At 45.4% G+C, this 22,239-nt stretch overlaps 1 protein-coding gene across 1 annotated transcript in view; it reads right to left on the reverse strand.

Moving 5' to 3' along the window:
* The window catches only part of LOC115139157 (gephyrin-like), a 140,397-nt gene that overhangs the window by 100,694 nt on the left and 17,464 nt on the right, over window positions 1-22,239 (reverse strand). Inside the window, exons 3-4 of the mRNA XM_065026955.1 lie at window positions 4,670-4,727; window positions 3,079-3,171 (exon numbers count right to left, since the gene is read on the reverse strand). Of these exons, the coding sequence (XP_064883027.1) occupies window positions 3,079-3,171; window positions 4,670-4,727 (151 nt within the window). The remainder of the gene's footprint in view (window positions 1-3,078; window positions 3,172-4,669; window positions 4,728-22,239) is intronic.

The following is a 22,239-nucleotide window of genomic DNA, read 5'->3' on the forward strand; positions in this document are numbered from 1 at the left end:
AGAGGAGACAGAGGAGAAAGAGAAGAGAAAGAGGAGAAAGAGGAGAGAAAGAGGAGAAAGAGAAGAGAAAGAGGAGAAAGAGAGGAGAAGGAGAAAGAGATGAGAAAGAGAGGAGAGGAGGAGAAGGAGAGGATAAGAGAGGAGAGGAGAGGAGGAGAAGGTGAGGATAAGAGAGGAGAAAGAGAAGAGAGGAGAAAGAGAAGAGAAAGAGAAGAACCCTGTGAAGAGAGGAGAGGAGAAAGAGAAGAGATGAGAACCCTTTGAAGAGAGGAGAGGAGAAAGAGAAGAGATGAGAACCCTTTGAATAGAGGAGAGGGGAAAGAAGAGAGGAGAAAGAAGAGAAAGAAGAGAAAGAGAGGAGAAGGAGAAAGAGAGGAGAAAGAGAGAAGGAGAAAGAGATGAGAAAGAGAGGAGAAGGAGAAAGAGATGAGAAAGAGAGGAGAAGGAGAAAGATGAGAAAGAGAGGAGAGGAGAAGGAGAAGAGATGAGAAAGAGAAGAGGGAGAACCCTTTGAAGGAGAAGAGAGATGAAAAGAGAGGAGAACCCTTTGAATAGAGGAGAAAGAGATGAGAAAGAGAGAGAGAACCCTTTGAGAAAGGAGAGGAGAAAGAGAGAGAGGAGAGGAGAAAGAGAGAAGAAAGAGAAAAGAGAAGAAAGAGAGAACCCTTTGAAGAGGAAGAGAGGAGAAAGAGAAGAGAAAGAGAACCCTGTGAAGAGAGAAGAGGAGAAAGAGAGAGAAGAGAAAGAGAGGAGAAGAGGAAAGAGGGGAGAGGAGAAAGAGAAAGAGGAGAAAGAGAGGAGAAAGAAAGAGAAGAGAGGAGAAAGAGAAGAGAGGAGAGAGAAAGAGAAGAAAGAGAACCCTGTGAAGAGAGAGAGAGGAGAAAGAGAAGGAGGAGAACCCTTTGAATAAAGGAGAGGAGAAAGAGAAGAGGAGAGGAGAAAGAGAAGAGGAGAGGAGAAAGAGAAGAGGAGAGGAGCGGAGCGGAGAGGAGAGGAGAGGAGAAAGAGAAGAGAGGAGAACCCTTTGAAGAGAGGAGAGGAGAAAGAGAAGAGAGGAGAACCCTGTGAAGAGAGGAGAGAGGAGAGGAGAAAGAGAGGAGAAAGAGAAGAGAGGAGAAAGAGAGGAGAAAGAGAGGAGAAGGAGAAAGAGAGGAGAGGAGAAAGAGAGGAGAGGAGAAAGAGAGGAGGAGAGGAGAGGAGAAAGAGAAGAGAAAGAGAAAGAGAGGAAAGAGCGAAGAGGAGAAAGAGAGAAGAGGAGAAAGAGAAGAGGAGAAAGAGAAGAGGAGTACTTCAAAGATTACCAGCCACTGATGAGGACTCAGGAGAGTGAGAGGGAGGAATAAGACAAGAGAGGGGAAAATGGGGGAAGGAGAGACAGGGAGGGTGGATGAGAGAGGGGGTGGAGGAGGATGTATGAGGGAGAGGGGGAGAATGGGGGAAGGGGAGTCAGGGAGGGTGGATGAGAGAGGGGGGGGGGTAGAGGAGGGTGTACGGGGAGAGTTATTGGGAGAAAGGAAGCAAGATAAATGGGGTGGTCAGGGAAAGAGGGAGAAAGAGAATCCCCTGACACCTACAGTGAGTGGGATCATCACTAGAGAAGATGTGTGTAAATAGAGCCTTCGTCATTAGACAGGACACAGGGTAACCCCCCACCCCCCCCCACACACACACACTGCTATCGTATAACATATTATTAAGTACTGTGTTTCTCCAATCCACCCACAAGTGTCCCAGCGGTAATGTATAAAGGACTCTAGTGGTAATGTATGAAGGGATTCCAGCAGTAATGTATGAAGGGACTCCAGTGGTAATGTATAAAGGGACTCCAGTGGTAATGTATGAAGGGACTCCAGTGGTAATGTATGAAGGGACTCCAGTGGTAATGTATGAAGGGACTCCAGTGGTAATGTATGAAGGGACTCCAGTGGTAATGTATGAAGGGACTCCAGTGGTAATGTATGAAGGGACTCCAGTGGTAATGTATGAAGGGACTCCAGTGGTAATGTATAAAGGGACTCCAGTGGTAATGTATAAAGGACTCTAGCGGTAATGTATGAAGGGACTCCAGTGGTAATGTATAAAGGGACTCCAGCGGTAATGTATAAATGACTCCAGTGGTAATGTATGAAGGGACTCCAGTGGTAATGTATGAAGCGACTCCAGCAGTAATGTATGAAGGGACTCCAGCGGTAATGTATGAAGGGACTCCAGCGGTAATGTATGAAGGGACTCCAGCGGTAATGTATGAAGGGACTCCAGTGGTAATGTATGAAGGGACTCCAGTGGTAATGTATGAAGGGACTCCAGTGGTAATGTATAAGGGACTCCAGTGGTAATGTATAAAGGGACTCCAGTGGTAATGTACGAAGGGACTCCAGTGGTAATGTACGAAGGGACTCCAGTGGTAATGTACGAAGGGACTCCAGTGGTAATGTACGAAGGGACTCCAGTGGTAATGTATGAAGGGACTCCAGAGGTAATGTATGAAGGGACTCCAGTGGTAATGTATGAAGGGACTCCAGCGGTAATGTATAAGGGACTCTAGTGGTAATGTATAAAGGGACTCTAGTGGTAATGTATGAAGGGACTCCAGTGGCACATGCTCTATCTGCCAGATGTGTGTATGTGTTAATCATCTATGGAGGCACCAACACAGACAGGACTGGCTCTGGTGGCTCTGAGTCTAAATGGGGCTCAGTTTCAGTGTGACATACATTTTGGATCTGCAAGTTAGTTTCATTTGAAACAAGGGGAGCTGGTGCAGATTAGAGGCAGTAGACACAGAGGAAACCAAACCTGTGACTGGTTAACACAGCAGGCTAAAATGTATAGGGTAATAGCAATAAATACAGCCGCCTTGACATACAGACAGGTTCACCTGAGGAGGCTGGTGAGAGGAGTTATGGGAGGGAGGACAGGCTCACTGGAATGGAGTTAATGGATCAGAGTCAAACGTGTGGTTTCCATATGTTTGATACCGTTCCATTAATTACATTCCAGCTATTACAATGAGCATGTCCTCCTATAGCTCCTCCCACCAGCCATCTCTGAGGTGCACACACACACACACACACTTACCTCAGGTGTGACATCGCGGGGAGCAAAGCCTGTCCCCCCGGTTGTCAAGATGAGATTGAGTTCTTTCTCATCACACCAGTCCACTAGAGTCTCCTGATGAGACAGACAGACAGACAGACTGAGACACAGGATCTGATAGGCTCCTAGGTAGATCTCATTGGCATGAATGGAGAGGATGTGACATACTAACTAAGAGGGTCATAGGGGTGATGAATCTAAGTAAGAGGCTCATAGGGGTGATGATTCTAACTAAGAGGGTCATAGAGGTGGTGATTCTAACTAAGAGGGTTATAGGGGTGGTGATTCTAACTAAGAGGGTTATAGGGGTGGTGATTCTAACTAAGAGGGTCATAGGGGTGATGATTCTAACTAAGAGGGTCATAGAGGTGGTGATTCTAACTAAGAGGCTTATAGGGGTGGTGATTCTAACTAAGAGGGTTATAGGGGTGGTGATTCTAACTAAGAGGGTCATAGGGGTGATGATTCTAACTAAGAGGGTCATAGAGGTGGTGATTCTAACTAAGAGGGTTATAGGGGTGGTGATTCTAACTAAGAGGGTCATAGGGGTGATGATTCTAACTAAGAGGGTTATAGGGGTGGTGATTCTAACTAAGAGGGTCTGGTGGGTGGTGATTCTAACTAAGAGGGTCATAGGGGTGATGATTCTAACTAAGAGGATCTGGTGGGTGGTGATTCTAACTAAGAGGGTCTGGTGGGTGATGATTCTAACTAAGAGGGTCATAGGGGTGGTGATTCTAACTAAGAGGGTCATAGGGGTGGTGATTCTAACTACGAGGGTCATAGGGGTGATGATTCTAACTACGAGGGTCATAGGGGTGGTGATTCTAACTAAGAGGGTCATAGGGGTGGTGATTCTAACTAAGAGGGTCATAGGGGTGATGATTCTAACTAAGAGGGTCATAGGGGTGATGATTCTAACTAAGAGTGTCATAGGGGTGATGATTCTAACTAAGAGGGTCACAGGGGTGATGATTCTAACTAAGAGGGTCATAGGGTGGTGAATCTAACTACGAGGGTCAAAGGGGTGGTGATTTTAACTAAGAATAATAATTTGTCTCACAGTAGGATGACTGATCTAGGATTAGTTTTTCCTTTCAGATTATAACAATTAAGATTACATGGACATGAGGCAACATGATCCTAGACCAGCACACCTCATTTTATTGGTCACATACACATATTTAGCAGATGTTATTGCGGGAGTAGCGAAATGCTTGTGTTCCTAGCAGGTAGCCTAGCAGGTAGCCTAGTGGTTAGAGCGTTGGGCCAGTAACCGAAAGGTTGCAAGACCAAATCCCAGAGCTGACAAGGAAAAAATCTGTCGTTCTGCCCGTGAACAAGGCAGTTAACCCACCGTTCCTAGGCCGTCATTGAAAATAATAATGTGTTCTTAACTGACTTGCCTAGTTAAATAAAGGGAAAAACGAAAAACATGAATAAAAATGGGGTCAAAAAGTATTTGAACTATTTAAAATACTTAAGCCATGTTTCATTGAGGTTGTCTGGCACAACAGACCTGAACCCAGGTCTGTTGACAGACAAACAGGTAGAAATTCAAGATTCATCTTACCTTGATCTGGTCAATTTCATCTGGTACGATCTTATAGGCTGAAATAGAGCCCCCAAGCCTGAGAGAGAAGATAGAGAGAAACACAGAACATCAGGTCCCTCACAATTCAGATGTTACTAACTGTACTGTATAGTACTGTAACAACAGTATAAACAGTTCAAAACAGTCACTAGGCTCAAGCCTCCAGATACACAACCAAACAGATCCAACTGCTGTTATTTCCCCCAAGCAGGCCTGAGAGAGAGAACAGATCCAACTGCTGTTATTTCCCCCAAGCAGGCCTGAGAGAGAGAACAGATCCAACTGCTGTTATTTCCCCCAAGCAGGCCTGACAGAGAGAACAGATCCAACTGCTGTTATTTCCCCCAAGCAGGCCTGATCCAACTGCTGTTATTTCCCCCAAGCAGGCCTGAGAGAGAACAGATCCAACTGCTGTTATTTCCCCCAAGCAGGCCTGAGAGAGAGAACAGATCCAACTGCTGTTATTTCCCCAAGCAGGCCTGAGAGAGAACAGATCCAACTGCTGTTATTTCCCCAAGCAGGCCTGAGAGAGAGAGAACAGATCCAACTGCTGTTATTTCCCCAAGCAGGCCTGAGAGAGAGAACAGATCCAACTGCTGTTATTTCCCCAAGCAGGCCTGAGAGAGAGAACAGATCCAACTGCTGTTATTTCCCCAAGCAGGCCTGAGAGAGAGAACAGATCCAACTGCTGTTATTTCCCCAAGCAGGCCTGAGAGAGAGAACAGATCCAACTGCTGTTATTTCCCCCAAGCAGGCCTGACAGAGAGAACAGATCCAACTGCTGTTATTTCCCCAAGCAGGCCTGACAGAGAGAACAGATCCAACTGCTGTTATTTCCCCCCTGAGAGAGACAGACAAGCAGGCAGATCCAACTGCTGTTATTTCCCCAAGCAGGCCTGAGAAAGAGAACAGATCCAACTGCTGATTTCCCCAAGCAGGCCTGAGAGAACAGATCCAACTGCTGTTATTTCCCCCAACTGCTGTTATTTCCCCAAGCAGGCCTGAGAGAGACAGAACAGATCCAACTGCTGTTATTTCCCCAAGCAGGCCTGAGCAGAGAGAACAGATCCAACTGCTGTTATTTCCCCCAAGCAGGCCTGAGAGAGAGAACAGATCCAACTGCTGTTATTTCCCCAAGCAGGCCTGAGAGAGAGAACAGATCTGCTGTTATTTCCCCAAGCAGGCCTGAGAGAAACAGATCCAACTGCTGTTATTTCCCCCAAGCAGGCCTGAGAGAGAGAACAGATCCAACTGATTTCCCCAAGCAGGCCTGAGATCCAACTGCTGTTATTTCCCCCAAGCAGGCCTGAGAGAGAGAACAGATCCAACTGCCCCCAAGCAGGCCTGAGAGAGAGAACAGAAGAGAGAACAGATCCAACTGCTGTTATTTCCCCAAGCAGGCCTGCCAACTGCTGTTATTTCCCCCAAGCAGGCCTGAGAGAGAGAACAGATCCAACTGCTGTTATTTCCCCCAAGCCTGAGGCAGATCTGTTATTTCCCCCAAGCAGGCCTGAGAGAACAGATCCAACTGAGGCCTGAGAGAGAACAGATCCAACTGCTGTTATTTCCCCAAGCAGGCCTGAGAGAGAGAACAGATCCAACTGCTGTTATTTCCCCAGGCCTGAAGGCCTTTCCCAAGAGGCCTGATCCAACTGCTGTTATTTCCCCAAGCAGGCCTGAGAGAGAGAACAGATCCAACTGCTGTTATTTCCCCCAAGCAGGCCTGAGAGAGAACAGATCCAACTGCTGTTATTTCCCCCAAGCAGGCCTGAGAGAGAGAACAGATCCAACTGCTGTTATTTCCCCAAGCAGGCCTGAGAGAGAGAACAGATCCAACTCTGATTTCCCCAAGCAGGCCTGAGAGAGAACAGATCCAACTGCTGTTATTTCCCCCAAGCAGGCCTGAGAGAGAACAGATCCAACTGCTGTTATTTCCCCCAAGCAGGCCTGACAGAGAGAGATCCAACTGCTGTTATTTCCCCCAAGCAGGCCTGACAGATCCAACTGCTGTTATTTCCCCAAGCAGGCCTGAGAGAGAGAACAGATCCAACTGCTGTTATTTCCCCAAGCAGGCCTGAGAGAGAGAACAGATCCAACTGCTGTTATTTCCCCAAGCAGGCCTGAGAGAGAGAACAGATCCAACTGCTGTTATTTCCCCAAGCAGGCCTGAGAGAGAACAGATCCAACTGCTGTTATTTCCCCCAAGCAGGCCTGAGAGAGAGAACAGATCCAACTGGTGTTATTTCCCCCAAGCAGGCCCGAGAGAGAGAACAGATCCAACTGTTGTTATTTCCCCCAAGCAGGCCCGAGAGAGAGAACAGATCCAACTGCTGTTATTTCCCCCAAGCAGGCCCGAGGCCCAACTGCTGTTATTTCCCCAAGCAGGCCCGAGAGAAGAACAGATCCAACTGCTGTTATTTCCCCCAAGCAGGCCTGAGAGAGAGAACAGATCCAACTGCTGTTATTTCCCCCAAGCAGGCCTGAGAGAGAGAACAGATCCAACTGCTGTTATTTCCCCCAAGCAGGCCTGAGAGAGAGAACAGATCCAACTGCTGTTATTTCCCCCAAGCAGGCCTGACAGAGAGAACAGATCCAACTGCTGTTATTTCCCCCAAGCAGGCCTGACAGAGAGAACAGATCCAACTGCTGTTATTTCCCCCAAGCAGGCCTGAGAGAGAGAACAGATCCAACTGCTGTTATTTCCCCCAAGCAGGCCTGAGAGAGAGAACAGATCCAACTGCTGTTATTTCCCCCAAGCAGGCCTGAGAGAGAACAGATCCAACTGCTGTTATTTCCCCCAAGCAGGCCTGAGAGAGAGAACAGATCCAACTGCTGTTATTTCCCCCAAGCAGGCCTGAGAGAGACAACAGATCCAACTGCTGTTATTTCCCCCAAGCAGGCCTGACAGAGAGAACAGATCCAACTGCTGTTATTTCCCCCAAGCAGGCCTGAGAGAGAGAACAGATCCAACTGCTGTTATTTACCCCAAGCAGGCCTGACAGAGAGAACAGATCCAACTGCTGTTATTTCCCCCAAGCAGGCCTGAGAGAGAGAACAGATCCAACTGCTGTTATTTCCCCCAAGCAGGCCTGACAGAGAGAACAGATCCAACTGCTGTTATTTCCCCGAAGCAGGCCTGACAGAGAGAACAGATCCAACTGCTGTTCTTTCCCCCAAGCAGGCCTGAGAGAGAGAACAGATCAAAATGTGGTTCAAAATAGGGATGGTTGCTTTGGGGAGGGTTGTGTGGTTTTTTGGGGGGTCACAGGGGATGTTGGTGCGTTTTTCCCCCCTGGTTTACACTTACTCTTCTGCACATATTTTCCCTATAAACAAATGTCTTGAATTACTTTTGGAATTACCCTAATAAAGTTTTGAAATGTTTGTGAAGGTTTGGTAGGGGCTGTTATTAAGCTTTAGCTACTGCAGGCCTATGATATGAAGGCAGTGCACCACAGCGCTCCAACTGACTCCAACAGCTGAATTTGAGGTGAGGAAGACTGTTTCAGTCCTACCAGAGTTACTTCTATAATCTAACAACATAATCCTTAACTTTATACAAAATACTCTGATAGAAAATGAACCAATTAGCCTCCTTTGATACATCTACAGAGTATCTGTATATAAGAGGCAGTACGACATAAAGAAATCAATGTCGAGGTCATAGCATGCCACCAGCATAACTCTGTCTCTCTGGAGTAAGGCCTAAACTTCTCTTCCAGTATACAGGCGATATATACCGTATATATAGTTATTCAAATATATCATACAGAGGAGACATAAGCCTACAGGCCTTTGCATGCAATACCCTGATACATTTAGTCTCTGACAGCTGAACCGTGAGGTGGATCATTATTGTTTAAGGATAGTTGCCCAACACGGGCTGTTTTTAAGGACACGTAAATGTGGCTCATTTGGTCAATATCCCTGGTTTACTGATGGTGCTGGATGCTCTCAAGTTGGATCTGAATACATATGATGTCCATGTCCCCTGTCATGTTGTCCGGCGTCACATTTTCCTCAAGCAAACTCTGAAATGGCATATTGTTTTTAATTAAGATTTTAGAATATTCACATGAAAATGTGTCGCCAATTGGATGGAAACCTAGTTATAGACACCTTAAAGACTGTGTGTGCTAGACCATCTCTCTTTGGTTAATCCTGCACATCCTTGTTCACCAGCAGTCCCAAACATCTAAAGAATAAGCTACCAGCCAAACAAGTTTGTAAGAATTGTACTTAAACTCCCCCCTCATACGAATGCGGAGATTGAGCATTTTCGCGTCTCCATCTCTGTGATGTGTCTGTATCTATGTAATTGTACATGTATTTATATAGAAACATGGGGAGCACAATGGAAATAAATTCCCCACATTAATGTGCGATCCAGGTCATCTTTGTGTACATGTAGATTTTTAACTGACAAAAAATAAAATCAATCAATCAATCAAACTGTGCAGAGGCCAATCGATAAATGGGAAGAGACATCGGTCACAAAAAACCAAAACATTTAATGACATTCGGAGATGGTCAATCCAACCCTTTGATACTGGGTAAACCTGCAAGGTTGGGAGAGATGTATTTTCTGTTTGTAGAGATGTACATAGTCTATTTATTGTGGTGTCGACCGTGTTGAAAACAATATTATTGAAGTGTGTGTAAAATGACTTTATATAATTATCAGATTGCCCTCTAGTTGATGATTGTGTGCAGCCGGCTCTGATCGTAGTGTAATGAAACAGGCAGGGAGAGTGAGCTTGTCTGTGGTGGTCGGCGAACCCTCAACCTTCTGACCAGTAGCCCTACGTGGCATCGACTGTGCCACCAAAGCATACTGAAGTGACAAAGTCGATATCCACATGTTTAAATACAGGGCCTCTACAGTTATTGTCGGTCATAAACATTATTTTGAGTTAATTATATGATGGGGAGGGTGTTCAATTTATTTTATGGTACAACGGGAGGGTCATGTGAAAATATTTTGTCCTTTGGGGAGGGAGCCAGGAGAAGGCCTAGAGAGTCAGAAACAGAGAGGGAACGAGAGCAATGAATGGCTTTGAAAGGCATTCCTAAACACGGCCCACTAGGGAGATCTCACACAAGGAGAGTCTGCTCTTGAGCGGTGTACCACGGCGCTCTCTGGTGGCCAGCTCAGGTATTGCAGAAAAAGGACAAACATCGGCAGGCTGAAAGTGATACAGCTCTACACACAGACACAGACACTCTAAATGGTCGGGAGTGTGGAGGATTTACTCTCAGCGATGAGGTGTGTACGTGTGTACTGGGGCTTTTTAGACGGTGTGTTTCACCCCGGGAAAGAAATGGACCTGTCAGGACAAATCACTTCTCTGTCGTTTTTTTCCCCTGTCTCCCTGTTTCAGCCCAAATGAAAATATGCTGAACACAAATAACTAGGGTTCCTTCCCACCATCTGTTTCCTAGGCAACCCCATTCTATCTGAAGCCTCTGGTTGCCTCGCGCATGGTTTATCGTGAGTGTGTGTTTGCTTCGTGGCAGTGTTTCGGGATGCCCTGTCTCTGAAGTATGTGTATGTGTGTGTATGTGTGTTGTTGCATACAAGTGTATGTGCGTGTGTGTTGTTGCGTACTGGTATACAGGGTCATGACGTTGGCCTGGGGGGATAGGTTTATGACAGTCATAAATACCTCTTCCCCCCTTTTTCCTCTCTCTAACCTACTGAGATTACATTTAAAAAACCCTTGGTTAACATAGAGATTCTGGGAACATCAGAAGGTGGGGGGAAATGAACTATATTCTGGTAAACCGAACAATTCAACATATGCGGTGGTACTTAATGAATATGATGTCAGTTTGGTTGTCATCTGAGACATTCTCATCAATGATAATATGACAAACTCTACAGTGGAAAGTCTACACATCAGAGTTATCGGATTCACATGGAATGTTCAATTTGTTCAATTTAAATGTTTGAATATGAAATTATTTGTGATGGGATGAAATGTGATTTTAGCTTCTAAAATGTGAGATGTGGGTTTTCATAAGTTAGGGCTGCTCACTCAGTGGCCCGCCTCTGTGGAGGGACATGGGCTATAAAACTTTTCAAACACAGCCTCTTCTCCCTTCCTATATATGCATATACATCCATATATGCTTTGGATGTAAAATATTATTATGTCTTTAAGAGTTTATTCGGAAGATAACAGCTCTATAAATATTATTTCGTGGTGCCCGACTCTCTAGCTAATTACACTTACATGATTAGCTCAGTCAGGTAATATTATTTACGGAGAAGTTATTTTATAGAATAGCATGTCATATCAATTAATCCGGCATAGCCAAAGACACGACAACAGTATGTGTGTGTTCGTGTGCGTGTGTTGTTCCGTACTGGTATACAGTATGTGTGTGTAGCAGTGGTAGGGGACGTGTTTTCTAGAGCAGAGTGTGTACATCGATGCACAACTGACTTCTCATGGTTTACCAATTTGCCTTCAGATTCTGACGTTTAACTACGTTTCTCCAAACGTCAAATTCTGAAGTTCCTCTCAACTTATAATTTCGAAGTTAAGGGTTAACAATTTGAATAGGGATAAAACATTAAGTTAACGCATTATTGTGAATGGTTGGGTTAAGGGTTAGGAAGGGTAATAAACACTGAATGGTTGGGTTAAGTGTTAGGAAGAGTAATACACACTGAATGGTTGGGTTAAGGGTTAGGAAGGGTAATAAACACTGAATGGTTGGGTTAAGGGTTAGGAAGGGTAATACAACACTGTGAATGCTTGGGTTAAGGGTTAGGAAGGGTAATACAACACTGTGAATGGTTGGGTTAAGTGTTAGGAAGGGTAATAAACACTGAATGGTTGGGTTAAGGGTTAGGAAGGGTAATAAACACTGTGAATGGTTGGGTTAAGTGTTAGGAAGAGTAATACACACTGAATGGTTGGGTTAAGGGTTAGGAAGGGTAATAAACACTGAATGGTTGGGTTAAGGGTTAGGAAGGGTAATACAACACTGTAAATGCTTGGGTTAAGGGTTAGGAAGGGTAATACAACACTGTGAATGGTTGGGTTAAGGGTTAGGAAGAGTAATACACACTGAATGGTTGGGTTAAGTGTTAGGAAGGGTAATAAACACTGAATGGTTGGGTTAAGGGTTAGGAAGGGTAATAAACACTGAATGGTTGGGTTAAGGGTTAGGAAGGGTAATAAACACTGTGAATGGTTGGGTTAAGGGTTAGGAAGGGTAATAAACACTGAATGGTTGGGTTAAGTGTTAGGAAGAGTAATAAACACTGAATGGTTGGGTTAAGTGTTAGGAAGAGTAATAAACACTGTGAATGGTTGGGTTAAGTGTTAGGAAGAGTAATAAACACTGTGAATGGTTGGGTTAAGTGTTAGGAAGAGTAATAAACACTGAATGGTTGGGTTAAGGGTTAGGAAGGGTAATAAACAATGTGAATGCTTGGGTTAAGGGTTAGGAAGGGTAATAAACACTGAATGGTTGGGTTAAGAAGGGTAATAAACACTGAATGGTTGGGTTAAGTGTTAGGAAGGGTAATACAACACTGAATGGTTGGGTTAAGTGTTAGGAAGGGTAATACAACACTGAATGGTTGGGTTAAGTGTTAGGAAGGGTAATAAACACTGTGAATGTTTGGGTTAAGTGTTAGGAAGGGTAATAAACACTGAATGGTTGGGTTAAGGGTTTGGAAGGGTAATAAACACTGTGAATGGTTGGGTTAAGGGTTAGGAAGGGTAATAAACACTGAATGGTTGGGTTAAGTGTTAGGAAGAGTAATAAACACTGAATGGTTGGGTTAAGTGTTAGGAAGAGTAATAAACACTGTGAATGGTTGGGTTAAGTGTTAGGAAGAGTAATAAACACTGTGAATGGTTGGGTTAAGTGTTAGGAAGAGTAATAAACACTGTGAATGGTTGGGTTAAGTGTTAGGAAGAGTAATAAACACTGAATGGTTGGGTTAAGGGTTAGGAAGGGTAATAAACAATGTGAATGCTTGGGTTAAGGGTTAGGAAGGGTAATAAACACTGAATGGTTGGGTTAAGAAGGGTAATAAACACTGAATGGTTGGGTTAAGTGTTAGGAAGGGTAATACAACACTGAATGGTTGGGTTAAGTGTTAGGAAGGGTAATACAACACTGAATGGTTGGGTTAAGTGTTAGGAAGGGTAATAAACACTGTGAATGTTTGGGTTAAGTGTTAGGAAGGGTAATAAACACTGAATGGTTGGGTTAAGTGTTAGGAAGGGTAATAAACACTGAATGCTTGGGTTAAGGGTTAGGAAGGGTAATAAACACTGAATGGTTGGGTTAAGTGTTAGGAAGAGTAATAAACACTGAATGGTTGGGTTAAAGGTTAGGAGGGGTAATACAACACTGTGAATGGTTGGGTTAAGTGTTAGGAAGGGTAATAAACACTGAATGGTTGGGTTAAGGGTTAGGAAGGGTAATACAACACTGTGAATGCTTGGGTTAAGGGTTAGAAAGGGTAATAAACACTGAATGGTTGGGTTAAGAAGGGTAATACAACAGCTGTAAGTCTCTTGGGGTATGTCTCTATCAGTTTTGCACATCGTGAGTGTCACGCCTTGGTCAATATATTTTGTGTTTTCGTTATATGTTTGGTCAGGCCAGGGTGTGACATGGGGTTTATATGTTGTTTTCGTATTGGGGTTTGTAATATTTGGGATCGCGGCTGTTTAGGGGTGTGTCTAGTTAGGCTTGGCTGCCTGAGGCGGTTCTCAATTGGAGTCAGGTGCTTCTCGTTGTCTTGGATTGGGAACCGTATTTAGGCAGCCTGAGTTTCGCTTGGTATTTCGTGGGTGTTTGTTCCTGTCTCTGTGTAGTATCACCAGATAGGCTGTATAAGTTTCACGTTCCGTTTGTTGTTTTGTATTGTATAGTTATTTCATGTATCACGTTTTTCTTCATTAAAGTAACATGAGTAACCACCGCGCTGCATTTCGGTCCGACTCTCTTTCCACAAACGAAGAACGCCGTTACAGAGAGAATGAAATGTTTTCCCATTCCTCCTTGCAAAACAGCTCGAGTTCAGTGAGGTTGGATGGAGAGCATTTGTGAACAGCAGTTTTCAGTTCTTTCCACAGATTCTCGATTGGATTCAGGTCTGGACTTTGACTTGGCCATTCTAACACCTGGATATGTTTATTTTTGAACCATTCCATTGTAGATTTTGCTTTATGTTTTGGATCATTGTCTTGTTGGAAGACAAATCTCCGTCCCAGTCTCAGGTCTTTTGCAGACTCCATCAGGTTTTCTTCCAGAATGGTCCTGTATTTGGCTCCATCCATCTTCCCATCAATTGTAACCATCTTCCCTGTCCCTGCTGAAGAAAAGCAGGCCCAAACCATGATGCTGCCACCACCATGTTTGACAGTGGGGATGGTGTGTTCAGGGTGATGGGTTGTGTTGCTTTTACGCCAAACATAACGTTTTGCATTGTTGCCAAAAAGTTCAATTTTGGTTTAATCTGACCAGAGCACCTTCTTCCACATGTTTGGTGTGTCTCCCAGGTGGCTTGTGGCAAACTTTAAACAACACTTTTTATGGATATCTTTAAGAAATGGCTTTCTTCTTGCCACTCTTCCATAAAGGCCAGATTTGTGCAATATACGACTGATTGTTGTCCTATGGACAGAGTCTCCCACCTCAGCTGTAGATCTCTGCAGTTCATCCAGAGTGATCATGGGCCTCTTGGCTGCATCTCTGATCAGTCTTCTCCTTGTATGAGCTGAAAGTTTAGAGGGACGGCCACGTCTTGGTAGATTTGCAGTGGTCTGATACTCCTTCCATTTCAATATTATCGCTTGCACAGTGCTCCTTGGGATGTATAAAGCTTGGGAAATCTTTTTGTATCCAAATCCGGCTTTAAACTTCTTCACAACAGTATCTCGGACCTGCCTGGTGTGTTCCTTGTTCTTCATGATGCTCTCTGCGCTTTTAACGGACCTCTATCACAGTGCAGGTGCATTTATACGGAGACTTGATTACACACAGGTGGATTGTATTTATCATCATTAGTCATTTAGGTCAACATTGGATCATTCAGAGATCCTCACTGAACTTCTGGAGAGAGTTTGCTGCACTGAAAGTAAAGGGGCTGAATAATTTTGCACGCCCAATTTTTCCGTTTTTGATTTGTTAAAAACGTTTGAAATATCCAATAAATGTCGTTCCACTTCATGATTGTGTCCCACTTGTTGTTGATTCTTTACAAAAAAATACAGTTTTATATCTTTATGTTTGAAGCCTGAAATGTGGCAAAAGGTCGCAAAGTTCAAGGGGGCCGAATACTTTCGCAAGGCACTGTACCTAGATGATGGCCTGTAGGTACCTAGATGATGACCTGTAGGTACCTAGATGATGGCCTGTAGGTACCTAGATGATGGCCTGTAGGTACCTAGATGATGGCCTGTAGGTACCTAGATGATGGCCTGTAGGTACCTAGATGATGGCCTGTAGGTACCTAGATGATGGCCTGTAGGTACCTAGATGATGGCCTGTAGGGACCTATGATGATGACCTGTAGGTACCTAGATGATGGCCTGTACCTAGATGATGGCCTGTAGGTACCTAGATGATGGCCTGTAGGGACCTATGATGATGACCTGTAGGTACCTAGATGATGGCCTGAAGGTACCTAGATGATGGCCTGTAGGTACCTAGATGATGGCCTGTAGGGACCTATGATGAGGCCCATCTGCTGTAGTGGTGTTGTTGTGGGCCTGCTCTATGATGAGGCCCATCTGCTGCATCATTAATAATGCATGGGCTTTGTTCAGGGCTCTCCATCACACACACACACACACACACACACACACACACACACACACACACACACACACACACACACACACACACACACACACACCACACACACACCTAGACTAACACATACAGAGATAGACTAAAGGACAATCCAACCATATGTAGGACACATAGTGGAGTGGATTAAGTTGAGACATTTATTACATTCAGCATCACTCCGTCAAGGGAAATACAGTATTCTTTATAACAAAGATATCTACGTATGGATGTTGTGTAACCCTGGAAACAATCAGAAGTCATGTAAACATAACAGTTTTGAAAAGATAACTTGTCTCTTGGGTTTCTTGGTACAACTTAAATCCACCAAACAGAGGAAGTTCAGCTGCCTGTAAATCTATTTTGTTAATGAAATATCAGCACTACCTTTGTAATAAAATTACAACCACGTCTGTCTTTATTTCCCAAACACAATTACAATCATTTGTCCTTTGATAATTTTAACACTTTTAAACACAGGTGTAACACCTAACAAAGTTTGCTCCCGAGTGGCCAGCGTCGTCCGGGTTCATTGTAAATAAATGAAATGAAGGTTAAATGAAACAAACAGCGTACATTACCCATCGGAAGAAAACATGGCCATCAGCTCACCTTACCCCATGGCCATTGGCTCACCTTACCCCATGGCCATTGGCTCACCTTACCCCATGGCCATTGGCTCACCTTACCCCATGGCCATTGGCTCACCTTACCCCATGGCCATCGGCTCACCTTACCCCATGGCCATCGGCTCACCTTACCCCATGGCCATCGGCTCACCTTACCCCATGGCCATCGGCTCACCTTACCCCATGGCCATCGGCTCACCTTACCCCATGGCCATTGGCTCACCTTACCCCATGGCCATCGGCTCACCTTACCCCATGGCCATCGGCTCACCTTACCCCATGGCCATCGGCTCACCTTACCCCATGGCCATCGGCTCACCTTACCCCATGGCCATTGGCTCACCTTACCCCATGGCCATTGGCTCACCTTACCCCATGGCCATTGGCTCACCTTACCGCAGGGTAAACATTTTTACTATATTAGCCCACACAGCTACAAGGATGCATGTTCATGCTCGGTTTAGGACCTCATATTGAAGCTTATAGAGACCCCAACTGATGTATATAACAATCTTTAAATTATCTACGTTGGTTTAGATACAAGCATCAAAAAACCTCTAACACAATGAATTAATTAAACTTTGTGAAAATGTGTTGTTTTTTCACCACTTTTCCTATGTGGATTCTTCCTTCTCGGACTCCATGATATGATGACCTCTTCATAAACATTTGGTCAAATTCTAAGTTTTATGTATGGTTTCCTAGAAACAAGGGTGGCTCAACTTACCCCACTCTCCCCTTCTCTAGATACCCCATACTGCAGACATAATCTGAACTGTGCTGGCTGGGATTTGTCTTTCACGTTGTCCTTTCCAGCACAGCTCCAGCAACTATGGTAGATCCGTAACCAGGCCAGCTCAGTTTGGCACACCTTGGCTCAGAAGTATAAATAAGGGTCAGATGATATCTCTTCTCTCTGAATAATCTAATCCCCCTCCAACACATTATTTGCCTCAACCTGGGATACCATCACCTGACAAGTCCATGCATAGCAGATCACTTCCACTATAACACATGCATGGCAAGCAGGGGCTAATTAATTAAGGCTAGCACAGGCCAGTGAATGCTAACACTGGCTAAAACTGGCTAGCACGGGATAGCACAGGCTAGCAAAGAAACTTTCACAGTCTAGCATTAGCTAGCTTAGCGTGCTAATTTAGAGCACAACCAGTGGTCCTGTCTCTGCCTCCTTCCAGTGATGCCTCCTTCCAGTGATGTGGGTGAAATTAGCGCATTGTCCCCCATATGATTCATAAGACTGCTACTTTTAGCCGTGACAATTTGTAAAATTGACAAAAGGATGTTACAACAAGTCACTCGAGGGCTGGAGCCCCCAGGAGGATATTCAGACAACCTTCAACACACACACCAGAACTTCCACACACACACACACACACAGTACATAATACACACGCAGGAGATAATACATACGAGAACAAGCAGGAGGGGAGAACTGTACACATCGAGGACATACTCCAGTGTGTGTGCATCTGCATGGATGTCTTTGTGTGTGTGTGTGTGTGTGTGTGTGTGTCTAGGTGTCCCAGACACGGTGTGCTGTGGCACATTGTGACCCATGTTTGTGTGTCTAGCTGGTCATCCTGATGGATGAAGTGACATGTAACAACGCCTGGCACAGCTCAGCACGGCTCAGAACGGCTCAGCACAGCTCAACACAGCTCAGAGAGGGGAGGGGAAGCGAGGGTCACACACAGTCTACATCAGTTACCAGGACCTTAATACACCAGACATGGACACACTCTGGCTAACCAGCATGGTCCTCAACACTGACGCACACACACACACAGACAAACAGACACACACACAATTACGCATCCAGGCCATACACACACAAGCTTACACAGCACCCCCCGCCCATATGTGTACACACTAATGAGTGTGTGACAGCCTGGTTGACAGTCTCGTTAGCTAGTGGTGTCCCAATACAGTGTGACGTATCAGACATGGCACACATCTACACTGATACACCCTGCCACATCTACACTGATACACCCTGACACATCTACACTGATACACCCTGACACATCTACACTGATACGCCCTGACACATCTACACTGATACGCCCTGACACATCTACACTGATACGCCCTGGCACATCTACACTGATACACCCTGACACATCTACACTGATACACCCTGACACATCTACACTGATACGCCCTGGCACATCTACACTGATACACCCTGACACATCTACACTGATACACCCTGACACATCTACACTGATACACTGACACATCTACACTGATACACTACACTGATACACCCTCACATCTACACTGATACGCCCTGGCACATCTACACTGATACACCCTGACACATCTACACTGATACACCCTGGCACATCTACACTGATACACCCTGACACATCTACACTGATACACCCTGACACATCTACACTGATACACCCTGACACATCTACACCCTGACACATCTACACTGATACACCCTGGCACATCTACACTGATCCACCCTGGCACATCTACACTGATACACCCTGACACATCTACACTGATACACCCTGACACATCTACACTGATACACATCTACACTGATACACCCTGGCACATCTACACTGATACACCCTGACACATCTACACTGATACGCCCTGACACATCTACACCCTGACACATCTACACTGATACGCCCTGGCACATCTACACTGATACGCCCTGGCACATCTACACTGATACACCCTGACACATCTACACTGATACACCCTGACACATCTACACTGATACGCCCTGGCACATCTACACTGATACACCCTGGCACATCTACACTGATACACCCTGACACATCTACACTGATACACCCTGACACATCTACACTGATACACCCTGACACATCTCTACACTGATACACCCTGACACATCTACACTGATACACCCTGACACATCTACACTGATACACCCTGGCACATCTACACTGATACCCCTGGCACATCTACACTGATACACCCTGGCACATCTACACTGATACACCCTGACACATCTACACTGATACACCCTGACACATCTACACCCTGACACATCTACACTGATACACCCTGACACATCTACACTGATACACCCTGACACATCTACACCCTGACACATCTACACTGATACACCCTGGCACATCTACACTGATCCACCCTGGCACATCTACACTGATACACCCTGACACATCTACACTGATACACCCTGACACATCTACACTGATACACCCTGACACATCTACACTGATACACCCTGACACATCTACACTGATACGCCCTGGCACATCTACACTGATACACCCTGACACATCTACACTGATACACCCTGACACATCTACACTGATACGCCCTGGCACATCTACACTGATACACCCTGACACATCTACACTGATACACCCTGACACATCTACACTGATACACCCTGACACATCTACACTGATACACCCTGACACATCTACACCCTGATACATCTACACTGATACACCCTGACACATCTACACTGATACACCCTGGCACATCTACACTGATACACCCTGGCACATCTACACTGATACACCCTGGCACATCTACACTGATACACCCTGGCACATCTACACTGATACACCCTGACACATCTACACTGATACACCCTGACACATCTACACCCTGACACATCTACACTGATACACCCTGACACATCTACACTGATACACCCTGACACATCTACACCCTGACACATCTACACTGATACACCCTGGCACATCTACACTGATACACCCTGGCACATCTACACTGATACACCCTGACACATCTACACTGATACACCCTGACACATCTACACTGATACACCCTGACACATCTACACTGATACACCCTGACACATCTACACCCTGACACATCTACACTGATACACCCTGACACATCTACACTGATACACCCCCTGACACATCTACACCCTGATACATCCAGTGATACACCCTGGCACATCTACACTGATACACCCTGGCACATCTACACTGATACACCCTGACACATCTACACTGATACACCCTGACACATCTACACTGATACGCCCTGACACATCTACACTGATACACCCTGGCACATCTACACTGATACACCCTGACACATCTACACTGATACATCTACACTGATACACCCTGACACATCTACACTGATACACCCTGACACATCTACACTGATACGCCCTGGCACATCTACACTGATACACCCTGACACATCTACACTGATACACCCTGGCACATCTACACTGATACACCCTGACACATCTACACTGATACACCCTGACACATCTACACCCTGACACATCTACACTGATACACCCTGACACATCTACACTGATACACCCTGACACATCTACACTGATACACCATGACACATCTACACCCTGACACATCTACACTGATACACCCTGGCACATCTACACTGATACACCCTGGCACATCTACACTGATACACCCTGACACATCTACACTGATACGCCCTGACACATCTACACCCTGACACATCTACACTGATACGCCCTGGCACATCTACACTGATACGCCCTGGCACATCTACACTGATACACCCTGACACATCTACACTGATACACCCTGACACATCTACACTGATACGCCCTGACACATCTACACTGATACGCCCTGGCACATCTACACTGATACACCCTGACACATCTACACTGATACACCCTGACACATCTACACTGATACACCCTGACACATCTACACCCTGACACATCTACACTGATACACCCTGACACATCTACACTGATACACCCTGACACATCTACACTGATACACCCTGGCACATCTACACTGATACACCCTGGCACATCTACACTGATACACCCTGGCACATCTACACTGATACACCCTGACACATCTACACTGATACACCCTGACACATCTACACCCTGACACATCTACACTGATACACCCTGACACATCTACACTGATACACCCTGACACATCTACACCCTGACACATCTACACTGATACGCCCTGGCACATCTACACTGATACGCCCTGGCACATCTACACTGATACACCCTGGCACATCTACACTGATACACCCTGGCACATCTACACTGATACACCCTGACACATCTACACTGATACGCCCTGACACATCTACACCCTGACACATCTACACCCTGACACATCTACACTGATACGCCCTGGCACATCTACACCCTGGCACATCTACACTGATACACCCTGGCACATCTACACTGATACACCCTGGCACATCTACACTGATACGCCCTGGCACATCTACACTGATACACCCTGACACATCTACACTGATACACCCTGGCACATCTACACTGATACACCCTGACACATCTACACTGATACGCCCTGACACATCTACACTGATACACCCTGACACATCTACACTGATACACCCTGACACATCTACACTAATACACCCTGCCACATCTACACTGATACACCCTGGCACATCTACACTGATACACCCTGACACATCTACACTGATACACCCTGACACATCTACACTGATACACCCTGACACATCTACACTGATACACCCTGACACATCTACACTGATACACCCTGACACATCTACACTGATACACCCTGCCACATCTACACTGATACACCCTGCCACATCTACATGGCACATCTACACTGATACACCCTGACACATCTACACTGATACACCCTGACACATCTACACTGATACACCCTGACACATCTACACACTGGCACATCTACACTGATACACCCTGACACATCTACACTGATACACCCTGACACATCTACACTGATACGCCCTGACACATCTACACTGATACGCCCTGGCACATCTACACTGATACACCCTGACACATCTACACTGATACACCCTGACACATCTACACTGATACACATCTACACTGATACACCCTGACACATCTACACTGATACACCCTGACACATCTACACCCTGACACATCTACACTGATACACCCTGACACATCTACACTGATACACCCTGACACATCTACACTGATACACCCTGACACATCTACACCCTGACACATCTACACTGATACACCCTGGCACATCTACACTGATACACCCT

The sequence above is a fragment of the Oncorhynchus nerka genome, linkage group LG13 (genome assembly GCF_034236695.1).
Source record: "Oncorhynchus nerka isolate Pitt River linkage group LG13, Oner_Uvic_2.0, whole genome shotgun sequence".
In the NCBI taxonomy this organism is placed as follows: Eukaryota; Metazoa; Chordata; class Actinopteri; order Salmoniformes; family Salmonidae; genus Oncorhynchus; species Oncorhynchus nerka.